The sequence below is a fragment of the Cebus imitator genome, unplaced genomic scaffold (assembly GCF_001604975.1).
Source record: "Cebus imitator isolate Cc_AM_T3 unplaced genomic scaffold, Cebus_imitator-1.0 Scaffold719, whole genome shotgun sequence".
Taxonomy (NCBI): Eukaryota; Metazoa; Chordata; class Mammalia; order Primates; family Cebidae; genus Cebus; species Cebus imitator.
In genome coordinates this window covers 374,881-399,324 of record NW_016108034.1, presented here as the reverse complement: position 1 = coordinate 399,324, position 24,444 = coordinate 374,881, and the positions used below count along the sequence as shown (strand labels likewise).

The window sequence follows — 24,444 nt, the reverse complement described above, 5'->3', positions numbered from 1 at the left end:
CACAGAATTCATGGCAAAGTAGGGAAAAGCCAAAACTTTCTAACTTTAGATTTCACTCTCTTCCTATTTTACCACATTGTTTCTCCACATTATATCCATAAAATATAAATATCATTTTAATCTGCATAAATATCTTTTTTACTTTATGTGTGCTCACTTATTTACTAGTATGTCAGCTTTCATTTATTTGAAAAAGAGCTCTTGAAATTGTATTTAATTTTTTCAGGGCCCTCCTGGTCCTCCTGGAACTGCCGGATTCCCTGGATCTCCTGGTGCTAAGGTAAACATGTGTTCCTATAGAAGGGTATAAAAATATTTTGGAGACAACAGAAAATCATTAGATTGCTTCTTGCAACTGATTTTTTTGATCAGTCAAATGAATAGCTTTTATCTACACATGTCTTTAAAGCCCTATTCTTGATTCTAAGAAAGGTGTCCCTAGCACTCAACTATCTTGACATTTCTTCTGATGCCTTCTCTCTTTCCCCAGACTCTTTCTAGGAAACAGATAACACAGTTACACACATAGTTATCATTTTTCTCTGCCTTTATGATTAATGATTACTTGCTTTACCAGCAGTAACCTTTGGGAGATGTGTTTAAACAGAACTGAAGGGTGAATTGGCTAAGTGAATAGAAGTGGTAAGAGAAACTGACTACATAAGGTTTTCCATTAGGGTGAAGTTGGGCCTGCAGGGTCTCCTGGTTCAAGTGGCGCCCCTGGACAAAGAGGAGAACCTGGACCTCAGGGACATGCTGGTGCTCAAGGTCCTCCTGTAAGTATGGTGGTTGAAGGAAGAGTGCAGCTACACTTGCTCCATGAAAGCATGTGCTTCAATACCGCTATCAATGAAAATTACTTTGAAAAAAAGTTGCTTAGTGTTCTACAACGATCCTCCTGTGATACATATTGATTTGATTAGGGGTAAAAATGATAGTTTTTGACTGTTGTACTATTCTATAATTCATGATTTTTTATGTATACATAAAAGAATAGAGGATAGTTTTCTGATGTTTCAAGAATGTGCCCCAAGCTAATCACCAATCAAAAATTCAGAGAAGAACCAAACTCAAAATCTCTTCTATTTATGTATTGTTTAATAATTTATACCAAGTACATATTATCTCTAATTTATTTAGATAATGATTCTTCTGATTACATTTCATTTGTGTGTTATAGTTGGAGGATTCACCTAATTTCTACAAAGCATGACGCTCACCCATAAATTTATTTTCACACAAACAACTTCAAATATATACGAACTATTTGCGTTACTATTAATACGTTACCTGTTTTTTGTATACTTAGGGCCCTCCTGGGAGTAACGGTAGTCCTGGTGGTAAAGGCGAAATGGTAAGCTGCCCCCACTACTCACCCTTACCTCATCCACACATTTGTGGCTTTTACATTTTGCGTGACAATAGATTTGTGATATTTAAGTGAGATATTCAGAAAAGAACATTCAAGTTTGGCTAATGTTAGTGTCTTTGGTTTGTTCTCAGGGTCCTGCTGGCATTCCTGGAGCTCCTGGACTGATTGGAGCCAGGGGTCCTCCAGGACCACCCGGTGCTAATGGTGCTCCTGGACTGCGAGGTGGTGCAGTAAGTTCCCTTCTTTTTTCTCTATTTTCTGAAAGTTATAGTTTAATTCCAACAACAAAAGCTTAATAGCAAACTTTTTGCTCCTGTTCAGTTGAATTTATATTGATTTCATTCTTGTCTTATAACTGAATTATGTGTTATTGATGACAATTTTGTTGGTTGAATCTTCCCTGTTTTTCAACCAAGACTTTGTTATACTTTAGGGTGAGCCTGGTAAGAATGGTGCCAAAGGAGAGCCAGGACCACGAGGTGAACGCGTAAGTATTACTCCAACAGATCTGGTTATTTCTTGGGAAACTGCAACATAATTAGAAAGTAAACAGGTAAAACTTTGAACTAAGTTGATTACTTTACCTTTTTTTTTTTTTTTTTTCTTTAGGGTGAGGCTGGTACTCCAGGTATTCCAGGAGCTAAAGGTGAAGATGGCAAGGACGGATCACCTGGAGAACCTGGTGCAAATGGGCTTCCAGGAGCTGCAGGAGAAAGGGTATGTTTTCCATGGGGCATAAATAAACAAAAAACAAAACAAACCAAAAAAAACCAGCATCATTGTCATCTACATAAACCTAACTTCAGGGTGAAATAGCCAATATTTCTTATGTTGAGTGCTCAATGGCAAATATTGTTTAAAGCATTTGTAACATAAAAATATTATTTGCCACTCTATGAAAAAGAATTACAATCTTTTGGACAGAAATATTTGTCTTTCATTATTTTCAGGGTGCCCCTGGGTTCCGAGGACCTGCTGGACCAAATGGTGTTCCAGGGGAAAAGGTGGATAACTTTAGTTTCTATATTCCTAAATGCTAGCACCACAAATAGGTATTTCTTCTATACAATTTCCCATTAATGAAAACCTAAATAACTGAAAAACATATATTGGAGCTTAAAAAAATTCCTAATGTAAAACAATTGCAACTTCTGTTCAATCAGTTTAAGCCACTTACTTACCCTCTATGAGAATCCTCACTTATCTGTTAATTGAAAAGTATTTATCTGAGCATCATTGCAAGAGTACAATAAACTAAAATGCCTGAAAGGTCTTTAAAAACGCTAAAGTTTTATGCAAATATGATTTTATATCATTAAGATATTTGATTTTAGGTGCACAAAGTATGTTTTTAACCACACTAAATATTGTTTTTTTAAGTATGTGATGTTCACGCAGTTGCTTCAAAATTTTTTCAATATGGCAATCCAAGCCAAGATAATTGATTTTACATAGAAATTTTTCAGCAACACATCACCCCTTTTGAAAAGTCCAAATGATGTTCTCTATTTGTAACCAAAACATTGTTGATATCTAGGTCAGTGAAGGCTATGTTAATTTTTTTTATTTCTTTCACTAACTAGGGTCCCGCTGGAGAGCGTGGTGCTCCAGGACCCGCAGGGCCCAGAGGAGCAGCTGGAGAACCTGGCAGAGATGGTCTCCCTGGAGGTCCAGGCATGAGGGTACAGAGAAACATTTGTTTGAATGACAATTTAGTAAGAAGAAATACAAGACAAATGAAGACAGATCAAAAGTAACTTAATCAGATTACGTCTTTTGTAAGGCCCAAAACAAAGCAAAATTATTTTAAGTTAACTAAAGCCAGGATAGTTCAAGGAAAACAGAACATAGAACACTTCCCTAAGATTCTTTATAGACAGGGAGAGGATGTGCAAATCTGAGGGCTTCACATGTAAATGAAAATATCAAAATTGTACAAATAGTATATGTTGTATTTTTTTTTTATGATTTCATTTTAAATCGCCTAACAACTGACTTCTTTACTTCAGGGCATGCCTGGAAGTCCAGGAGGACCAGGCAGTGATGGGAAACCAGGGCCTCCCGTATGTACATTTTTTAAATCTCATTTTAAAAGGCCAGTTAAAATGGAATGTATATGTCGGCCTATCCTTGATGATGTTATCTTTATCAAACCTTTATTAAGATAATGTTTTTCTCATTAGGGAAGTCAAGGAGAAAGTGGTCGACCAGGTCCCCCTGGGCCATCTGGTCCCCGAGGTCAGCCTGGTGTCATGGGCTTCCCTGGTCCTAAAGGAAATGATGTGAGTTTCCTCATTAATTTATTCAATAAATATTTGACAGGAGGGCTTTTATTTTCCATATGGAGTGTAGAGATGGTCAAAGCTCAGTCTCCTCTTCAAAGCATGGAGGAGTATATGAAAATAAAATTGTATGTAGGAAGGGAGCTGAATATATAATTGGTTATGGTTGTATGAGTATATATGGAGCAGGCAGATAAAAAATATGAGACAATGATATGATGAGTTATTAGTAAATACTGACCACTTCTTCTTTAGGGTGCTCCTGGTAAGAATGGAGAACGAGGTGGCCCTGGAGGACCTGGCCCTCAGGTATGTAGCTTTCATCAATTTATTTCTAGTCTTCAAATAGATGCATTCATCTCTAACCTTATGACTTCTCTCTGTAATTTGTATTATTTCTACTTCCCTAACGGCTCTTGTTTTTAGGGTCCTGCTGGAAAGAATGGTGAAACTGGACCTCAGGGACCCCCAGGGCCTACTGTAAGTTTATTCACACAAAATTGGAGATGAAAATAGGGTGGAGGGGGGGCAGGAGGAATACTTCAAAAATTACATAATCTCTGACACTATGTTATTATAGCTTACTAAAGCAATGATGAAACTTGCTGATCTAGTTATCTAGCTAAATGCTGCACCGAGTTAGAGCTTATATGTGTGCTTTAGGCCCAGATCCTCTCATTTCTTCACATCACTACTTTTAAAATGAAGCAATAGGCCTGTTGAAGTGGATACTGTAAACTAGATACAAAAGGATGTTTATAATAAAATGTATCATTATACTTTTGCAGGGGCCTGGTGGTGACAAAGGAGACACAGGACCCCCAGGTCCACCGGGATTACAAGTAAGACTTTGTTTTTGAATGCCATGGCATACCTGACTATTCAAATTGTGTCCCTAATAGATTATAAATTATCTGAAGCTTAATCTGTGAGTCTGCCTTTCATCTGAAAATAAAATGTCAGGCAATATTAATAGATAGGCATATCTTCCATCTCCATTCCAGAGTACATTAATAAGTTATTTAGAAGAATTAATGGAACTCATATAATTCTATTTGCTTATACTTATTTTTATTATAATATAAATCTATATAGCCAAATCTATCTTGCCATGCTTGTCAATACATTTTTATATGTAGCAACTGAAAGAATGGAGAGAGATGAGCATGGATTTGTAAGATATGATTATCCCATATGTGTCACTGGATTTTGAGTGGCACAACGTTTCTACCCCAAAAAAGATCACTGAAAATATTTTTTTAATATCTTGCAGAAACATGTGCACATATGAGAAACTTTTCTATAAGCCGTTTTTGAAGTAATTGCCTGATACAATCATGATTCTTTCTAGGGCTTGCCTGGAACAGGTGGTCCTCCAGGAGAAAATGGAAAACCTGGGGAACCAGTGAGTAACATTTCATTTCTGAAAACTCAGAAAACAAAAGAATACATAATAATTGTTTGTCAACTATTAACTTTTTAAATATCTTATGCCATGATATCTGAGATTTAACATTTAGTTTTGAAATATTATCAAAACAAAGACAAGTTATTTATAAGATAACTATTATATAGAGTTTGAATTTTTCCATAGAGTTCATAGTTTCAGGATTTGAAAAATTATATAATATGCCAACATAACAAATGTGTATTTTGCTTATATTTACATAAAATGCATTCTGATGTGGGCCTAACCATATAATGCCAACCTCCTAGGGTCCAAAGGGTGATGCCGGTGCACCTGGAGCTCCAGGAGGCAAGGTAGTATTTCAATTTATTCTCTAACTTCTTCAGTATGTTATAGAGCAATTCATTAGTGGTATATTTATAGTGTAACAAGCCAAATACTCTTTCTTTAAAAGAGCGTTGTTGCAAATATTTGATAAGTATGCTTAGAGAAACTCAAGACATTTTCAATACATTAAATTTGCTTTAATCTGGAAAGTCCAATTCTCTGACATTCATCATCACTACAGAATCAAATACGGGCTTAAAATTTCAAATGGAAAGTACTGCCAATATGTTGACTCTATGTAGGAAAACTATTCTTGTAAAAGAATTTTAAAATGTTGCCCTTGTGAATAAAATAATAATATGTGTTTCAATGACAGCTCACACTTAAGCAGACTAAGTATCCAAGTTCTCTTTTATACACTCAATCAAGTGTCCAGTTCCCACTCAGCTGATCAACTGTTTACAAGTATATAAATTTCCAAATTGTTCACAATATAAATTAATAACCTAGTGGCCTGCTTCAAAATGGTGCAATTTAAGGTGTTTTGGTTTTAGCTTTGGGTTTTCTAATACGGTTATTTATATATTTTTATCACAGGGTGATGCTGGTGCCCCTGGCGAACGTGGACCTCCTGGACTGGCAGGGGCCCCAGGACTTAGAGGTGGAGCTGGTCCTCCTGGTCCTGAAGGAGGAAAGGTACCTCCACATAATTCCATTCACCTAGGTTTTAAAAATGCATTTGGTTTCCTTCTGATCATTTATTATTTCTCACTTATTTTCAGGGACCTGCTGGCCCTCCTGGGCCACCTGGTACTGCTGGTAGTCCTGGTCTTCAAGGAATGCCTGGAGAAAGAGGAGGTCCTGGAAGTCCTGGTCCAAAAGGCGACAAGGTATTGACATGCTTTCTCTTACTTCTTCAATAAATCAGACATTGTACGTTTTTTTAAAAAGCAACACTCCTGGAAAGTAATTAACTGTATTTTCAAAATTAATGTTATCATTTTATAGTAAGTGCAATTAAGAGGGATTCCTAGAGCAACAATGAATTAGAACACCCAATATATATATCAACGAATGCTAATGGTTACTCCTCTTCTTGGCCAATTTTCTCTGAAGATGCTTTGAATCTGATGACACTGGATGTTATTTGACAGGGTGAACCAGGTGGTGCAGGTGCTGATGGTGTCCCAGGGAAAGACGGTCCGAGGGTAAGTATTTGCAGTGAGGAGAAGCAGGCCTTACCTATATGTTATATGGGACAGTCCTGCACTTCAACTTTTATTTTTTCCAAAAACTACTCAAGATAAATTAGATCGTTTACCACATTTCGAGCACTAAAAAACCCAAATGACGTGATTTATAATTAAATTCTTGGTTTGTATCTATGGCTACCTGATAGGTCTACAGTGATAAAGAATGAAAAAAAAACTCAAAAGTATGAAAGGTCACAAACTAGCATTTGTAAGTCACTAAAATCTGAGATAATCACCAAATTTAAGATAATCAATGCTGCTCATTAAGAAACTAAAAGTCATCAAAATTCAATACAATAAGTGCTCCTAATTAATAGACTTTATATTAAAGAATTATAATAGTATGATGATTCTCACTATGGAACCGTATTTAGCAACAAAAGGGGATGAACAGTTGATGTACACACAGCAAATTGTACGAACCTCAAGTACAACATACTCAGTGAAGAACATTCAGTCTCCATGGGATACATACTGCATGATTCCATTCCTATAATATTTACAAAATAACATGCTTTTAGAGCTGTAGATTAGTGGTTGCCAAGAGTTAGCAATGAGAAAGAAAGAGATGAATGTGGCTATGGAGATGTGACACAAGGGAGTCTTATGATGACTGAACATTTCAGTATCTTGGTTGTGTGGTAGCCATGCAAGTCTACACATGGAATGAAATTCTACATAGCTGCATACACATACACACATGAATGAGTGTGTGTATCACTGGTGAAATCTGAGCAAGCTCTGTGGATGGTATCAGTGTCAATTTCCTAGTTTTGATATTATACTATAGTTGTGTAAGATGTTAACATTAGGGGAGGCTAGGAGAAAGGTGCACAGAAAGTCCCTGTGTGTTTCTTTGCAACATCCTGTGAATCTGTAATTCAAAGAAAAAGTCAAAACCAAAACAAAAAACATATTCTAAATAGGATTATAATTAAGTCAGTTAATAAATGTATATAACAGTTACCTTAAAGAAATTCATAACTACTTCACTTTTGACAGACTAAATAGATAAACCATCATTCAAGAAAAAAAAAGTGCTCAATACTTTACTTATGTAATATAAGTAAAACTACTATTTGGACATTTCAAGTTGAAAAATTTAATATGTATGATAATACTTTGAGAAAACATTTAAGTTATCAATCAATTGAATAAAGAAATGTACTTTAAAAAGACATTACTGGAAGATCTTACATGACATCCTATTTATCTTCTACAATAGAGATAAAGGTAAATGAATCAATAAACCACTGCTGAATCCTATTTTCTTCTGTAGTCATCTCCAAAGAATCTTGTATTTACTGAGCTCTGCAGTATTTACACATTGAGTGAAAAGCATAGCATTCAAGCCATAACAAATTTAAAAATTATGTTATCTAGTTTGTTAGATATCTATGTCTGTACACTCACTAATTATTACAAAAGAAAGTTGTATCTTCAAAATCAAAATGTATTTTTATTTTCTCTAGGGTCCTACTGGTCCTATTGGCCCCCCTGGTCCAGCTGGCCAGCCTGGAGATAAGGTAACACTTAGTACTCTCTGGAAATAAAAAGAAAATATCTGTGTCTATTGGATGCAAGACAGTGACACTCTTTCTCTTTTTCCAGGGTGAAGGTGGTGCCCCCGGGCTTCCAGGTGTAGCTGGACCTCGTGGTGGCCCTGTAAGTGTTAAAGACATTCTCAACATATTTTTAACCCCATACAGACAGTATGCTTCCCTTTTTAGCAATTCTGCCCCGGGTTCCTTAAGCCTCAATTTGGAGATAACTATCTTCAGGAACCATATAGCATGCAAGGGAATGTTAAATTTCTTAAATCTAAAATTCACAAGAGATCATTTTAAATCAGGATTTCTTTCCTAAATAACTTTAGAAAAATATAGAAATCATACAAGTAGTATATGTTTGTAATTATGAATTTCTTAATGTATAGAATCTCTGCCTGAGACTTCTTTTGGATTTAAAATTCTTGACCCTCAGGATTTAACACTCTGGAAAGATATTTAGTAAATGTTTTCTAAAAATAAATCAGTTATAACTTTGGAAAAATATAGAAATCGTACAAGTAGTATATGTTTGTAATTATGAATTTCTTAATGTATAGAATCTCTGCCTGAGACTTCTTTTGGATTTAAAATTCTTGACCCTCAGGATTTAACACTCTGGAAAGATATTTAGTAAATGTTTTCTAAAAATAAATCAGTTAATTAACTTTTCAATTGAGTCTCTACCATACATTGAAATACATATATATCTCTATGTATAATTAAATATGTTAAGTACTTTAAAATTCTCAAACTATTTTTCTTGCAAATAATATCACAGTAGGAGGCAGAAGGAATCTGTGGTTCTGATAATGGCCACTCATAATTTTGTTGAGAAATGGAAAAGTCTTCAGAAGTTTATTCATTACTCTGCACATTTCCTGCTTAAAGGAAAGAAAAGATAAGATGATAAGATGACATTTCCTGCTTAAAAGACGTGATGCACACTCCCATCAGGATATCTTCACTGTGACTAAGGAGGATATTTTTCTCTTCAGGGTGAGAGAGGTGAACCTGGCCCTCCAGGACCTGCTGGCTTTCCTGGTGCTCCTGTAAGTGTGAACATTTACATGTACATGACTCATAGCCCAGAACCTCTATCTTACTGAAAAATCACAAAAGTACAGTCAAGTTTGGATTCTAGTCCCATTTTAGCCACTCATTCCTTATAAGATTATTGTACCCCTATTTTTTTTTTTACTTTACTGCTATTGTCACTCTTTAAAAGATGGAAATTAAAACATCTGTCCTGCCTTTATGACTGGGTAATGAACTAAAGCAGCACCATAGATTTAAATTCACTCTGAATTTTTGTGAATCCGTCCATTATAAAGTGGCACTAATTAAAATTTGCTCTTAAATCCAGTCTTTCTCAAATAAATTTACTGGTGCTGATTTTCAAATGCTCAATCCTTAGAGAGACTTCCTCCCTAAAGGCAAATAATATACAGTTTATGCTTTCTGGGTCGTGTTCTTTGATCATGAAAATAATTTTGATTGGCTTTGTTTTGTCATGTCTTCAGAGAGCCTTATTTTGAAATTTTATTTCAACTCCTTCCATCTGAAGAATTCTATATTCTGAAGAAAAATAATAATAAGCCAAGTGAATCATAAAGAATGTCAGCTGAGAGATTGTTGTTGTTGTTGCGTGTAGGGACAAAATGGTGAACCTGGTGGTAAAGGAGAAAGAGGGGCTCCAGGTGAGAAAGGTGAAGGAGGCCCTCCTGGAGTTGCAGGACCCCCTGGAGGTTCCGGACCTGCTGTAAGTTCTCTCCTCTGTCTATCTATCTATCATCTATCTATCTATCTATCTATCTATCTATCTATCTATCTATCTGTATATCCTTCTCTCTCTCCCTCTCTTCCATCTCTAAGTGCTAAGTGTTCTAATGGAAAAATACAGAGGTTTGTCAGTAATTTAATACTTTATACTGAGATAGCATGTCATAATGGCAAGAGTATAACCTTTATATGAATATAGTCGGAGTTTGAATCTCAGCACCAGCAGCCTAAATGTTATTTTAACTTCTTCACAGAGTTACTGGTTTTCAAAGGCTTAATCCTTTCCCCAAATTTTGATGTTGGTACTATACTTATCCACCTTCCTTCCATTTCATATAGGGTCCTCCTGGTCCCCAAGGTGTCAAAGGTGAACGTGGCAGTCCTGGTGGACCTGTAAGTATTGATTCTCTTCACTATTATTCTCTAAACTATTACTGAAATGCATTCATTGATATTAACATGTATAAAAGCTGCATTTGAGATACTAGATCCATAAAGAGAAAGTAAAAATTGTAATCACTCATTCATACATGAGTTATATGTAAATTCCAAGGGGAAAGAGCAAACCATAAATGAATTTCAGGTACAATGCAGATCATACCACACATTGTACTTTTTGTTTGTTGTATAGCTATTTGTTCTACTTTTGAAATTCAAAAATGTATTACCATTTCACAGGGTGCTGCTGGCTTCCCCGGTGCTCGTGGTCTTCCTGGTCCTCCTGGTAATAATGTAAGTACATTTTAAAGTCTTTTCTCATCATATACTTCGGAAAAAGCATTCATATATGTATAGGATGAGAAACTTACACTTTGCTACTTATTTCTCTATTAAGTCTCAAACAAAATTATTTGAAGTAAAAAAGGAAAGAAAAAAATGCATTTTTATTATAAATATTCAAATTTCAAACAATTCTTTGTAGGGTAACCCAGGACCCCCAGGTCCCGGCGGTTCTCCAGGCAAGGATGGGCCCCCAGGTCCTGCGGGTAACACTGGTGCTCCTGGCAGCCCCGGAGTGTCTGGACCAAAAGGTGATGCTGGCCAACCAGGAGAGAAGGGATCACCTGGTGCCCAGGGCCCCCCAGTAAGTAACTTCATTTTTTTTATTGATTGACAGTACTATTTTGGTTTTTATCACAAACTGATTAGAGAAAAACATTGTCACATAAAGATGAGCTGAGTCTTCATTATCTGTATTAGGGAGCTCCAGGCCCACTTGGAATTGCTGGAATTACAGGAGCACGGGGTCTTGCAGGACCACCAGGCATGCCAGGTCCTAGGGGAAGCCCTGGCCCTCAGGGCGTCAAGGTGAGTATAGACATTTTTCACTACACTCTTGCTTTCTTTGGTAGCCTTCGGAGATCACTTAACCATATCCAGGATGAAAGGTTCTCCTGTAATTGGGGTACCAAGTAGCCAAAAAATTATTTTAAAAATATTTTTAGACTTTTCGAAGCACACATTTTACTAAATAACTCCAGAACACAAAAACAGCTCACATCACAGACCAACCTTGAATATACACACAAATAAACTGAAACAACTCTTTTAGGAAACTTGTGAATACTCTTCAATTTGTCGACTGTCAGTTTTAAAGGAGGAAATGGTGTTAGCTTATAGATCTAGGAAAGTCTTTCATCGATGCCCGTTATCCATCCATTCAAGTCATCTTGCACTCCTGGCTCTTTTTCACTAGTATTATATTCTTATAATATTGTAGTGCTTAGCATCTAAAACATTCATTTGGTAAATAGAGTAATAAAATTGCATTTTTATTAGGCCTCATATTATGACACTTTAAGCACTTATTTCAACAAAAAGTTATATAATATTGTCATAAAATTAATATTTAAGTGTATTCAATTGATATGATATTTCTAGTAAGTATATATTCTTAAGATAGAGATAAATAACCTAATTTTAATGGTCTCCATAAATCTAGTTTCATGATGGTTCATTATTATTTTTTTCTTGTAATACTCATGTCTATGTATATATCTCGTATTAGAATGTACAGTATTCTGAATTAGATAATCAATGTAACTTTTCAGCCCTTTGACATCCAGAGTCACTGGGCAAGTTAGGAAATGCAAGTGGCTTGCTCCCCCAAACTTTTTCCCCATAACTGGTATAGTTTTAATTTTACAGTTCAATAAAAATTGAATCAAATAAGATTTTTTTCCTGAAAATAAAGATATCTGGTAACACCATATTAATTGATTTCTTAAGTTAAAACAAAATGTCTTTCATTCCTTTGTATACAGGGTGAAAGTGGGAAACCAGGTGCTAATGGTCTCAGTGGAGAACGTGGTCCCCCTGGACCCCAGGGTCTTCCTGGTCTGGCTGGTGCAGCTGGTGAACCTGGAAGAGATGTAAGTAGTCCTTCTTGGGAAGTGTTCAACCAGCCAGGTATAATTTGATAATTTATTTAAGCCAAGGTGAAATTGAGCCTTAATGTCTATGAGTGCAAATATGGCCACATAGCAAAGTTCTTCTTTCTCTAATAATAGAAATTCTTTCATTACAGCTTAGAATAGGCTTAAAGCCTCTTGTTCATTAATATTTACCCAATAAATAATCATTAGTGGAGAAAATATTATCTCTAAGTAAATTAGGAAAAAAGTTAATGGAGAGAACCACAATTTACGGTTTCTGAGTGAAAATGTTCTGCAGTATCTGTGATCAGTCTTTTATTAATTTTAAATAAATATTATTTATAATTGACAAATCATAATTGTATACCTTTATAAGGGACAATGTGATGCTTTAATATATGTTTACAAGGTAGAATGATTAAAGCAAACTAATTAAACTATAGATTTCCATTAACAGTTTAGATAACTATTTCTAGACCTTTACTGTTAAGATTCTTTTTGGATATTATTTTTCTAATCACCTCTCCTCCTCTCGTCCTGTGAAATTTTAGTACCACAAATATGCTAAATATCTGTTTAGATATTGTGACCCTTTGAAAGACCACACTTCATTGTAATATCTAAGAAATTTTACCCCTGAGAACCAGTTTTTACCCCCTTGAAAATTATATTGCCCTGCTGACGATGCATGGCTTAAATGGCATTTTGGAAGGTTTCAAGAAACTTTATTTCCTTTCTCATTTTTTAATCAGGGAAACCCTGGATCTGATGGTCTTCCAGGCCGAGATGGATCTCCTGGTGGCAAGGTATAATAAACATATATGCAATAGATTTGTGTAATTAAAAAAAGTGATCATCATGTTTATTTTGGACCTGTGAATTTGTTCACAGGGTGATCGTGGTGAAAACGGCTCTCCTGGTGCCCCTGGCGCTCCTGGTCATCCAGGCCCACCCGGTCCTGTCGGTCCATCTGGAAAGAGTGGTGACAGAGGAGAAACTGTGAGTTCCTGGGAGCAGCATCTCTTGTTTGTCTATTTCCTTCAATAAAGATATTTGTAGGTAGAAGATACAATGTCAGATCTGCCAATCAAAATATCCACTATCATTTATTTTACAGTTTTCATGCTAATTGTTCCTTAGAAAAATGTGTTAATAAAGAAATACCAGAAGTACCTGGCAGTAGTCAATGAAGAATTCATTACTAAAACCCAAAATCATATTAATCAAACCGACTATCTATTTGCTGGGTGAATACAAGGCCAAATTAACAGGGCTCTTGCGTAGTTTTTCTGTTTAGATCACGATAAAGCTGTAAACAGGGATGTAGGACTTTGAAGGAAAAACAATATTAACTTCCAATAATTGCATACATACTATAATTCTATCCTAATGAAATTATTTACTTTTGAAAACAAAGTTGTGTCAACACGTAAAAATAATTCCTTGTATGTTAGCTCATTTGAATGTTTTCATCTTAGGGTCCTGCTGGCCCTGCTGGTGCTCCTGGTCCTGCTGGTGCCCGAGGTGCTCCTGTAAGTTTTGTCATGTTATTTTGTTGGTTTTTTTGTTTGGTTTGTTTTTAAACTCATTCTACAGGCAGGAAAAATTTTATTTTCTGGCATGTTCAGGAACAAAGGATGAGAAAAAGAAATATATATATATATATATATATATATTTATGGAAGAACTGTAAACTCTCCTTTGATGATAATGATATGGAAAACAGTTCAGGATCTAAAAGTTCTTTGGAGCCAAGGATATAAATATCAGTTGTTAGGGATCCATGCAATTATCAGTCCAAAATTAAAACAACCACAAAAACAGTCTCATTTCATATATCAAGTGTCTGTTGATGGGGGACTTTTTAGCTGATAGAAAGCCATATAATATAATTATTATAAATTCTATTTTATTTTTCCAATACGTACGTGTGTATATGACTTCAATTCAAAATGTGTTTCTAAAGGGTCCTCAAGGCCCACGTGGTGACAAAGGTGAAACAGGTGAACGTGGCGCTAATGGCATCAAAGGACATCGAGGATTCCCTGGTAATCCAGGTGCCCCAGGTTCTCCAGTAAGTGCATTCATTTTGTTGGAAAATCCCTTCAATGTATAACTGACAAATTTTAGAGATTAAGAGAAGAAAGCTTTCCATCTCTAAAAGAATGTGCTACAAGAGATGAGAAATTGACTTGAGGGCTAATTCGAAACAATGATCAACATGAAACAATGGGGAGATTAACGAAAGAAAAAAAAATTCATCATGATCCCCACGTTTCTTGATATGATCTTGAATGCAGAGTTTCCCAAAGTTTTTTAAGGCCTTCACTCATATGCACACTTCCTTTCCTTCCAGGGTCCTGCTGGTCACCAGGGTGCAATCGGTAGTCCAGGACCTGCAGGCCCCAGAGTAAGTAGTAGAGAAAGATGTTAGAGGTCCACGTGTTTAAAATGCCTGCACTTCAGAAAAATATTCCAGCATTGTGGTATCATGATACTTTTTTTAGGGACCTGTTGGACCCAGTGGGCCTCCTGGCAAAGATGGAACCAGTGGACATCCAGGTCCCATTGGACCACCAGGACCTCGAGGTAACAGAGGTGAAAGAGGATCTGAGGTAAGACATCACTTACACGTATGTGTATTTAATTTGCTGTAATCTTCCAATTTTCAGAAACACTGTGCATTATCTTTAAACTGAAACAGTAAGTTAGACACAAGGCAATCACTCAATTTAAAAAATGAACAATGACTTTAAGACATTCTCCATCACATTAAAAATTTTTCTACCACACTATAACAGGAGAAAAATATCTTTTTTACAATTTGATGAAGTAACCATGGTATCAGAATAATGACATCTGCCCAAGTTACCAAATGAACCCATGCCACACTTGTTATCACACTAGAAATCTCGGAATTACAACATTCATAATTATTTGCATTTATGTAGTGACTTTTACTTCTCAAACAGCTTCTCTGGTTACTAATTTGTTAATGATACCATCACTCATAATACTGTCTATCCCATGCCTTTGGGGTAACTGACATAAAAACCATTATCCCAACAAATTACATGCCCCTTTGTCATGTCAATATTACAATCACAGCTCATGGGTATTTGCTTACATCATTCATCCAGAAGGAAGAATGATAGAGAAAACTTGTGCTCTGACACCACTGATTCTTACATAGTGGAATAACACCTTTCTTGGTAATGAATTGTAATTATTATAAATCAGTGATCGTGTTACCCTAAAAGCACCCAAATAAACCTTCAGTAAAATAATTATGATGACACAATGAGTGAATGATTTGAATTATTTTTAAGTCATTTTCTTGGACTGGCATTGTATTCTTAGATTGGCGACCAAACAAGCATACCTCATTGATGCATGTTTTACTCATTCTAGGGCTCCCCAGGCCACCCAGGGCAACCAGGCCCCCCTGGACCTCCTGGTGCCCCTGGTCCTTGCTGTGGTGCTGGAGCCGCTGCCATTGCTGGGATTGGAGGTGAAAAAGCTGGCGGTTTTGCCCCATATTATGGAGATGAACCAATGGATTTCAAAATCAACACCGATGAGATTATGAATTCACTCAAGTCTGTTAACGGACAAATAGAAAGCCTCATTAGTCCTGATGGTTCTCGTAAAAACCCTGCTAGAAACTGCAGAGACCTGAATTTCTGTCATCCTGAACTCAAGAGTGGTATGTTTGGGAGTCTTTGACCTTAATGGCAACAGGATTAGAGAGAAGGCTGCTTAGATTAGAATGAGAAAGAAAAAACATTCACTTTCAATGGAAAGCTGAAAAAGTACTTTAAGAAAGTTCAAGAAAGTTTACTTAAGAAAGTAAACTTTGCAGATGTAAAATATAACATAAATAACTTCAGAATACGCCAAATATAGAAAGACATAAAAATAATTTTGTAGAAGTTGCAATATAAATCATAAGTTATTTGAGTATAAAGTAACATATCATTTTTTCTCAGGATTAAATATACATAATTTGATACAGACAATTGTGCAATATTTACTAATAATAATTATTTATCTAATTATTATATTTTTAAAATTAAACACATGAAAAATTTCAGAATACTGTACAAAATTAAATAGAATATTATAACAGTTTAAGGTTTTGCATATATTGGGTTAAATATTTCTGTAAAGCAAAATTATTTCAGGTTTCCAAATATCTTGTATGGAACATTGCATTCAATAGGAGTCATTTCTATAAATTAATTAAAATAGGAGACAAGCATCAATCATAGGGACTTCTGCTTTGGAACTACTGGAATAAATCTAGGTTAGACAACCAGCTTATATTATTAAGCAAGATTACACGTAATAATTATCTTTTTTTAAAAAAAAAAAAGAGAGACGTTTGCTAATATTATACAACAATGAAAAGGTCTTAGCTTAGTGTATCATCTTTATTAGAAACCTTGATGCTACATTTTATTTCAGTGCTTTCTATGGTCATAGCTAACTCTTTTACCTCAGCAATTTCAATCAAAAAGTCTGTCTATCATTCTATACATAAAATGCAGACACATTAGCAGTCAACATTAGAAATGCTTTTACAGGTAGACAAACAAAATCATTTTATTGCTGGATTTTATAACCAAATCCCATTCTTCTTTTTCGTGACTATTCAGGAGAATATTGGATTGACCCTAACCAAGGATGCAAATTGGATGCTATCAAGGTATTCTGTAATATGGAAACTGGGGAAACATGTATAAGCGCCAGTCCTTCGAATGTTCCACAGAAACACTGGTGGACAGATTCTGGTGCTGAGAAGAAACACATTTGGTTTGGAGAGTCCATGGATGGTGGTTTTCAGGTAAGAAAGGATATACCTTTTTTTAAATAAGTCATCACCATTTTCTTTTTGTTCTTCCTATATGTTTATCACAAAGCAAAGTTATTAGGTTGGTGCAAATGTAATTGTGATTTTTGCCTTTGAAAGTGACAGCAAAAACCACAATTACATTTGCACCAACCTAAGAGCTAATAACTAGAAGAGCTCAAATGATTTTATATAGCCAGGTGACTATACTTTTGTAACCTTATTCTCAATAAAACCTAAGCTATATTAAATTATTTTTGTATGCAGATAACTTTCTTTCGCATCTTAAGACCTTTTTTACTCTGGCATGCAATAAAAAATATGTTCACACATAAAATAGCATACATAAAATATATAAAAAGCCCATACTACAATATGCATACACATACTACTTGAATCCCTTGCATGCAGTTCCAGCTAAAATGGTTGATCTGGTTTATTTGTTTCCTATTACAGTTTAGCTATGGCAATCCTGAACTTCCTGAAGATATCCTTGATGTGCAGCTGGCATTCCTTCGACTTCTCTCCAGCCGAGCCTCCCAGAACATCACATATCACTGCAAAAATAGCATTGCATACATGGATCAGGCCAGTGGAAATGTAAAGAAGGCCCTCAAGTTGATGGGGTCAAATGAAGGTGAATTCAAGGCTGAAGGAAATAGCAAATTCACCTATACAGTTCTGGAGGATGGTTGCACGGTAAGAAAGAACATTTTTCTACATATAGGTCATAATGCAGTCAGCATTTCTAGTTTAATCATGAAAGTTATTTTGAATAGATGAAAAAAATTAAAATTAATAGGATGAAATAAAGATAGCATTTGGTATGAATTACATACATTGCATCTCCTGATTCATTGCAAGGAGTGTTAAATGCAACAAAAAGTAAATGGATTTTAGACTCCAGATGAAAACCAGTTGACATAAAAGCATTTGAAATTTAAATCCATAATGCAAACGTCGTCAGATAATTGGGACATTTGCTACATGTTTTGAATAATATCTGTCACATTAACTAAATCTGAAATGTCTGCTTTTTTAAATTTTAAAGGTTAACTTCAAATCTCTCCTTTGTTATTGTTATTTGTGAACAAAAGGAATACTCACTTCTAATATTAGCAAATTTCATCCAGAGTGACCTATTATAAAACTGTTAGCAATGACCAGAACCAGGTCTCGTGAGGATGCACTGGTCTATAGCAGTCTCCCTGCTGCAATCATTTATTAAGAACCCCTACAAGGTATTTGTTTAAGAATAGTGTTTATCAACTAAGAAGATTACAGCTTTGAAGTGGAGCAGATCTCATATACATGAATAATCACATGGCACAATGAATGTTCCTTTAGAACAAAAAGGTTTTTTTAACTTGATCAGTCAGAGTTGTCTTAATAATTTTAATGTCATGGTCACTTATATTTTGTCCTTTTTAACAGAAACACACTGGGGAATGGAGCAAAACAGTCTTTGAGTATCGAACACGCAAGGCCGTGAGACTACCTATTGTAGATATTGCACCCTACGACATTGGTGGTCCTGATCAAGAATTTGGTGTGGACGTTGGACCTGTTTGCTTTTTATAAACCAAACTCTATCTGAAACCCCAACAACAACAAAATTCGCTCCATATGTGTTCTTCTTGTTCTAATCTTGTCAACCGGTACAAGTGACCCACAAAATTCCAGTTATTTATTTCCAAAATGTTTGGAAAGAGTATAATTTGACAATGAAAAATGATAGATTTTTTTTTTTTTTTTTTGCTGTTCCTCCACATACAAGTCAAATGCTTTTTGTTTTATTTTTTTACCAATTCCAATTTCAAAATGTCTCAATGGTGCTATAATAAATAAACTTCAACACTCTTAACGATAACAACACTGTGTTATATTCTTTGAATCCTAGCCCATCTGCAGAGCAATGACTATGCTCACCAGTAAAAGATAACATTTCTTTCTGAAATAGTCAAACATGAAATTAGAAAAGCCCTTCCTATTTTAACTACCTCAACTGGTCAGAAACACAGATTGTATTCTATGAGTCCCAGAAGACAAAAAAAAATTTATAAGTTGACAAAACTTATAAATTTCATTGATTAATCTCCTGGAAGATTGGTTTATAAAGAAGAGTATAGTGCAAGAAATTAAAGAAATATTTTAAAGCCACAATTATTTTAATCTTGGATATCAACAGCTTTTAAAGGTGCTTCTCTTTTTTCTTGTCATTGCTGGTCAAGATTACTAATATTTGGAAGGCTTTAAAGACAAATGGTGCTAATGTACTTTCACTTCTAAACTCTAGATCAGAATTGTTGACTTGCATTCAGAACATAAATGCACAAAATCTGTACGTGTCTCCTGTCAGAAAGATTAATTGGCATGCCTTGGGGGATTCTCCCCCTTCATCCTGTAAAAGTCAACAATAAAAACCAAATTATGGGGCTGCTTTTGTCACAATAGTATAGAGAATGTGTTGAAATTTAACTTTGTAAGCTTGTATGTGGTTGTTGATCTTTTTTTTTTCTTACAGACACCCATAATAAAATATCATATTAAAATTCTCCTGGTTTTTGTCACTTTTCAGAGATTTTAAAATTCATATCTACACTAATGAACTCCAGTAATCTTGAAAAAGTATGTTGAATTCTAATTCTATAGATTAATAATCCAATAACATTTAAGAATATGAAATAATGTAACATATGTTCAGACTAGAGATAATGCTCAGTGAGGAATCCTGTAGATTTTTAGATCATATTTGGAGACCCCCTGTGGGTCATATTGAACACTGAGAGCATTCTGTTTGAAAGGTTTAATCCCTGGAAATGGTAACATAGTAAATCAAGGTGTCCCCAAAGTGGGAACAATAAGAGAGGAAGACGTTGATAGTTTATCAGAAAGTCATTGTAATATGGATATCTGGAGAAACACATTAATATTAAGAAAAATTGATAAGTGGCCGGGCGCGGTGGCTCAAGCCTGTAATCCCAGCACTTTGGGAGGCCGAGGCGGGTGGATCACGAGGTCAAGAGATTGAGACCAACCTGGTCAACATGGTGAAACCCCGTCTCTACTAAAAATACAAAAAATTAGCTGGGCATGGTGGTGTGTGCCTGTAATCCCAGCTACTCAGGAGGCTGAGGCAGGAGAATTGCCTGAACCCAGGAGGCGGAGGTTGCGGTGAGCCGAGATCGCGCCATTGCACTCCAACCTGGGTAACATGAGTGAAACTCTGTCTCAAAAAAAAAAAAGAAAAAAGAAAAATTTACAAGTACCACATGATCTCATTTCTATGTGGAATATAAAAGAATTGAATTCGTTAATGTAGAATAGAACGGGTGAGGGAGGGGTGAGGTTGGGAGATGTTAGTCTATGGATACAAATTTTCAGTGAGATAGGAGTAATAAGTTCAAGAGATCTATTGTACAATATGGTGACCACAGTCAATAATTATGTATTATGTTTTTAAGAATTACTAAGAGTGTAAGTGTTCTCACCACAAGAAACAATGAGAATATGAGCTACTGCATATATATGTATATATGTATATGCATCTCTGCCTACATATATATACACATACTCGTATGTATACTATATATGTAGAGAGAAACAGAGAGAGAGAGAGAGAGAGAGAGAACTCAAACCAATAGTATGAATTAATAAACTAGATATAGATACTTGGAGTTTTATTTTAGGCCAAGAAAGATAACTAGATCACAATGTTCTGCCTCCTGTATTTGTAACATAATATATCATGGAAAGTAGTTCATTTTACTATATAGCTCTAACTTATTGTGTGTTATTGATCCCAATACTCAGCTTAGTGAACATACTAGAGTTAAAATTACTTGTTTGCCTATTTTTTTATTTATTTGCTACCAAGCATCTAAAGTCTTATCTCACTGCAGGGAATTTACAATCAAATGAGTCTTGGTTGAGGTTGGAGGCCATAGACCCTTGCTTTCCTAACCTCTCTTCAGTTAGGCTTTAGGCAAGTGACCATGTGACCTGAGCTTGACAAATTAGAGACACACGCCTGAAGGTTTCAATCTGTAGATAGTTGTATTCATTTCATCTTACTGTGATAGCAAGTTACCATAAATTTAGTGACTTAAAAACCACACAGATTTGCTGTTTTACATTTCTGAACATCAAAAGTCTAAACTGAGTCTTGCTGGACTAAAATCCAAGTGTCAAGCAAAGTTGTCTTCCTTTCTAGGGACACTAGGGAGAAACTGTGGGTTCCCATTTTCAGCTTCCAGAGGCTACCCAGCTTCCTTGGTTCATGAGCCATTTCCAGCATCAAAGCCAGAAATATTTGGTCGAGTCTCTGTCACATTGTGTCATTCTGACATTGGCTCTTCTGCCTTCCTATTTCACTTATATGTAACAGAATTATTGCATTGGGCCCAATTGGATAATCCAAGGTACTCTCCCCATTTCAAGGTCAGTTGGTAAGCAACCTTAATGCCTGCTGCAACCTTAATTTATCCTTACCTTGCCAAATAAGGTAATATATTTACTGGTTCTGTGGATTAGGATATGAACATATTTGAGGGAGTATAATTTCACCTACCAATGATAGTGATGCAAAGAAGTCAAAAGGATTAAAAATCCAGTTTGGAGGTGATCACAGCTAACAGTTGGGGAAGTGACTGCCAGATATCACAAGAAGCATGGCCAATAGTGCCAGAAATGGTATCCAGTGTCTTGTGTTTATGATGGCTTTGCCAGGTTGCTTTTAGGATATGATTTTGAAGATGGCTCTGAATGTCAGCATTCACTTCATTTTTGTTGATTTTATGAACCTGGATTCTATAGCTTTCACTGAGTTCCTCTGAACTTCAGATAAAAATCTATAAATTACATTTTTACTTCAGTCAGCCAAGCACAGTTTAGATTGTTTACAACTAAGAAGCCTGACTAGACCAGCAATTGGTAACAGCAGAGCTGGCAGGAAGCAAAAATGCAAGCAAATGGAAAGACTCTGAGATCATGTTTGTACTAGTTAAGGGTGAAAGTAAAAAATCCAGCTTGTATCCAGGAATGAGAAATTGGAAGCCCATGGAAATAGGATTAATCATTTATGATTGCATGAAGTGATTTGCACTTTAAAGACAAGGCTTAGGGAGATAAGTGGCCTCTACTACATGACAGTATGTTTGAATTTTATGAGAAATTGCAGGACTGCATGGGAATGTGGCTGCTGTGAATGGTGGTCAACCAAAAGAGAATGGCAAGTTCAAGTCCCTAACTTTTTTGGTTTAAGACACAGAAGAAAATCTATGCCCCTTCCCTGACTATGCTACAATAAAGACATACTATCTTTCTGGAAAAAATAAAATCATATTTTTCCAAAGGTTTGATATACTAAAAACCAAATACAAATCTTAATTCTGCAGATCACTAGACTTCAACATAAATCTAAATGGATTTTCCAATTCTCTATTTGATTGCTCTATAATTGGGAAATAGTAAGACCCTGGAAATTTAAATGGGGTTTATGGAAGAATTCCCTTTAAACATTCCAGTTTTACATTAAGTTTCTTTAGACATCTGAAATGGGATCTGCATTTCCTTGCCCGGTAATTGTTTTCCCATTCTTAAGATGCAAGATGACAAGAAAAAGCGAATTTTCTTCAGACCTCGTTCTCACCACTGCTTATTGTCTTCAGATTTGTAACTAAAGTCAGATCCCAGAATGCCTCAGGGGTAGCTATTTAAAGGTCAATCTCAAGAAGAGGTTTACACATAAAAAGAATGAAAGGATTTAACTAATTTATATTGTTTATAATCTGAGAAATCTGTGTGGGTTTTGAGATACTAGACAAAAAAGAACTGTGAAATTTGGACAAAATGTATCAATATATGAATGTAACAAAGAGTTATAGGGACATTATAATTATTGACATGGTTGAACCGAACTCAGGCCTCAGAGGTTGCCCAAACTGAGTGAATTTGAGACATCACAAACTTTCTGAGAGGTGGAGAATGTAATTCAAAAACAGAAGATAGAAATATTGGAGTGAATTTTTCATACGTGACACAATCATTCACCTTCTGAGTACATTCTCAAGGTGGACCAGTAGAGTGTTGAGAAACACTTGGTGGGCTTCATGCCGGCACCTTTGAAAATCTCCTTGTGTTTGTGCAGTCTGGAGATGGAAGTAGAAAAAAAAATCTAGCTGAAATAGGCTTCTTGATTCCAATGGAGGTGGCAGGATCCAAGCTTGCAGAGGACAAAGGAAAACTCTAGACTACCAGAGACAAAGTGAGGATGATATTGTACAAGATAGCAGGACTGTCATGGTAGAAAAAAAAATGGCGTTAACTCAGACGTAACGTTGTTGGTGGCTGATTAATAATGAGAATGAAGGGCTGCCGGGGACAGTCACACTTAGGTCTTTTATAAACAATAATAATTAACTTACTTAGTTCAGGTGCAAGGGATCTCAGATCAGCAACCACACAGGCCTCAATACTTTGCTCAATTCCCAGACTATAAGATGGTTAATAAACCCAGTGCCCTTAAGGAAGCAGAAGTTCAGTGCTCTGGAGGAAATCTCCTGCAATAGAATCGCAATTGATAAGCACTTACCATGGGCCAAGCATTGTTCTAGGCACTTTAAACTGATTAATTTATGTATTACTCACTTTAATTCAATGTGGTACTAGCATTTTCATTTTACCAAAAAAGAAAGAAAGAAAATGAGGTACAAGAGATTAAGTAAGTTGTTCCAAGTCCCCTAACTAATAAGAGAGAGGGCTTAGATTTTAACCCAAATATTTTGGCTTTACAGCTAATACTCTAAGCCATGTTACTAAACAGTCTAAAATATTTACTATATTCTTTCTCCAAATGAAACCTATGTTAACATTTTTGTGATACACTGAAAAAAGATCAGTTGCCTGACTTTGGGGGAACTATGGAAGAGTAATGATAAATTATTACCAGTTACTACAGATTCATAATGCCACTCTAAAACTTGAATTGGAATTTTGATTACTCACTTCTAGGGTTGTCATAGGTCATTCAGGTACCATAATTCAGGTAAGCATGCATTTACCTTACTTGGTAAGTCACATAATCATAAGAGGTTTATTGAGCATCTAATGTGTACCATGTGTGGACGTCATATCTTATCCTAAGTGAATTTCCTCCCCTTTTTAGGCCATGCCTTCTCTATCTCCATTATATTCCTCTACCCAGTCATTAGAGTGCCATCGGTCACTCTACTATCTCTCTTTGACA

At 35.6% G+C, this 24,444-nt stretch overlaps 1 protein-coding gene across 1 annotated transcript in view; it reads left to right on the top strand.

Moving 5' to 3' along the window:
• The window catches only part of COL3A1 (collagen type III alpha 1 chain), a 38,753-nt gene extending 19,000 nt beyond the window's left edge, over nucleotides 1–19,753 (top strand). The window contains exons 15-51 of the mRNA XM_017518966.1: nucleotides 227–280; nucleotides 678–776; nucleotides 1,310–1,354; nucleotides 1,504–1,602; nucleotides 1,806–1,859; nucleotides 1,982–2,089; nucleotides 2,323–2,376; nucleotides 2,956–3,054; nucleotides 3,382–3,435; nucleotides 3,556–3,654; nucleotides 3,910–3,963; nucleotides 4,081–4,134; nucleotides 4,443–4,496; nucleotides 5,006–5,059; nucleotides 5,371–5,415; nucleotides 5,987–6,085; nucleotides 6,172–6,279; nucleotides 6,544–6,597; nucleotides 8,115–8,168; nucleotides 8,254–8,307; nucleotides 9,188–9,241; nucleotides 9,844–9,951; nucleotides 10,311–10,364; nucleotides 10,650–10,703; nucleotides 10,894–11,055; nucleotides 11,172–11,279; nucleotides 12,236–12,343; nucleotides 13,099–13,152; nucleotides 13,238–13,345; nucleotides 13,825–13,878; nucleotides 14,313–14,420; nucleotides 14,703–14,756; nucleotides 14,854–14,961; nucleotides 15,758–16,052; nucleotides 17,005–17,192; nucleotides 17,655–17,897; nucleotides 18,633–19,753. Coding sequence (XP_017374455.1) covers nucleotides 227–280; nucleotides 678–776; nucleotides 1,310–1,354; nucleotides 1,504–1,602; nucleotides 1,806–1,859; nucleotides 1,982–2,089; nucleotides 2,323–2,376; nucleotides 2,956–3,054; nucleotides 3,382–3,435; nucleotides 3,556–3,654; nucleotides 3,910–3,963; nucleotides 4,081–4,134; nucleotides 4,443–4,496; nucleotides 5,006–5,059; nucleotides 5,371–5,415; nucleotides 5,987–6,085; nucleotides 6,172–6,279; nucleotides 6,544–6,597; nucleotides 8,115–8,168; nucleotides 8,254–8,307; nucleotides 9,188–9,241; nucleotides 9,844–9,951; nucleotides 10,311–10,364; nucleotides 10,650–10,703; nucleotides 10,894–11,055; nucleotides 11,172–11,279; nucleotides 12,236–12,343; nucleotides 13,099–13,152; nucleotides 13,238–13,345; nucleotides 13,825–13,878; nucleotides 14,313–14,420; nucleotides 14,703–14,756; nucleotides 14,854–14,961; nucleotides 15,758–16,052; nucleotides 17,005–17,192; nucleotides 17,655–17,897; nucleotides 18,633–18,779 — 3,402 coding nt within the window. The 3' untranslated portion in view covers nucleotides 18,780–19,753. The remainder of the gene's footprint in view (nucleotides 1–226; nucleotides 281–677; nucleotides 777–1,309; nucleotides 1,355–1,503; nucleotides 1,603–1,805; nucleotides 1,860–1,981; nucleotides 2,090–2,322; nucleotides 2,377–2,955; nucleotides 3,055–3,381; nucleotides 3,436–3,555; nucleotides 3,655–3,909; nucleotides 3,964–4,080; nucleotides 4,135–4,442; nucleotides 4,497–5,005; nucleotides 5,060–5,370; nucleotides 5,416–5,986; nucleotides 6,086–6,171; nucleotides 6,280–6,543; nucleotides 6,598–8,114; nucleotides 8,169–8,253; nucleotides 8,308–9,187; nucleotides 9,242–9,843; nucleotides 9,952–10,310; nucleotides 10,365–10,649; nucleotides 10,704–10,893; nucleotides 11,056–11,171; nucleotides 11,280–12,235; nucleotides 12,344–13,098; nucleotides 13,153–13,237; nucleotides 13,346–13,824; nucleotides 13,879–14,312; nucleotides 14,421–14,702; nucleotides 14,757–14,853; nucleotides 14,962–15,757; nucleotides 16,053–17,004; nucleotides 17,193–17,654; nucleotides 17,898–18,632) is intronic.
• Nucleotides 19,754–24,444: the final 4,691 nt, after the last annotated feature.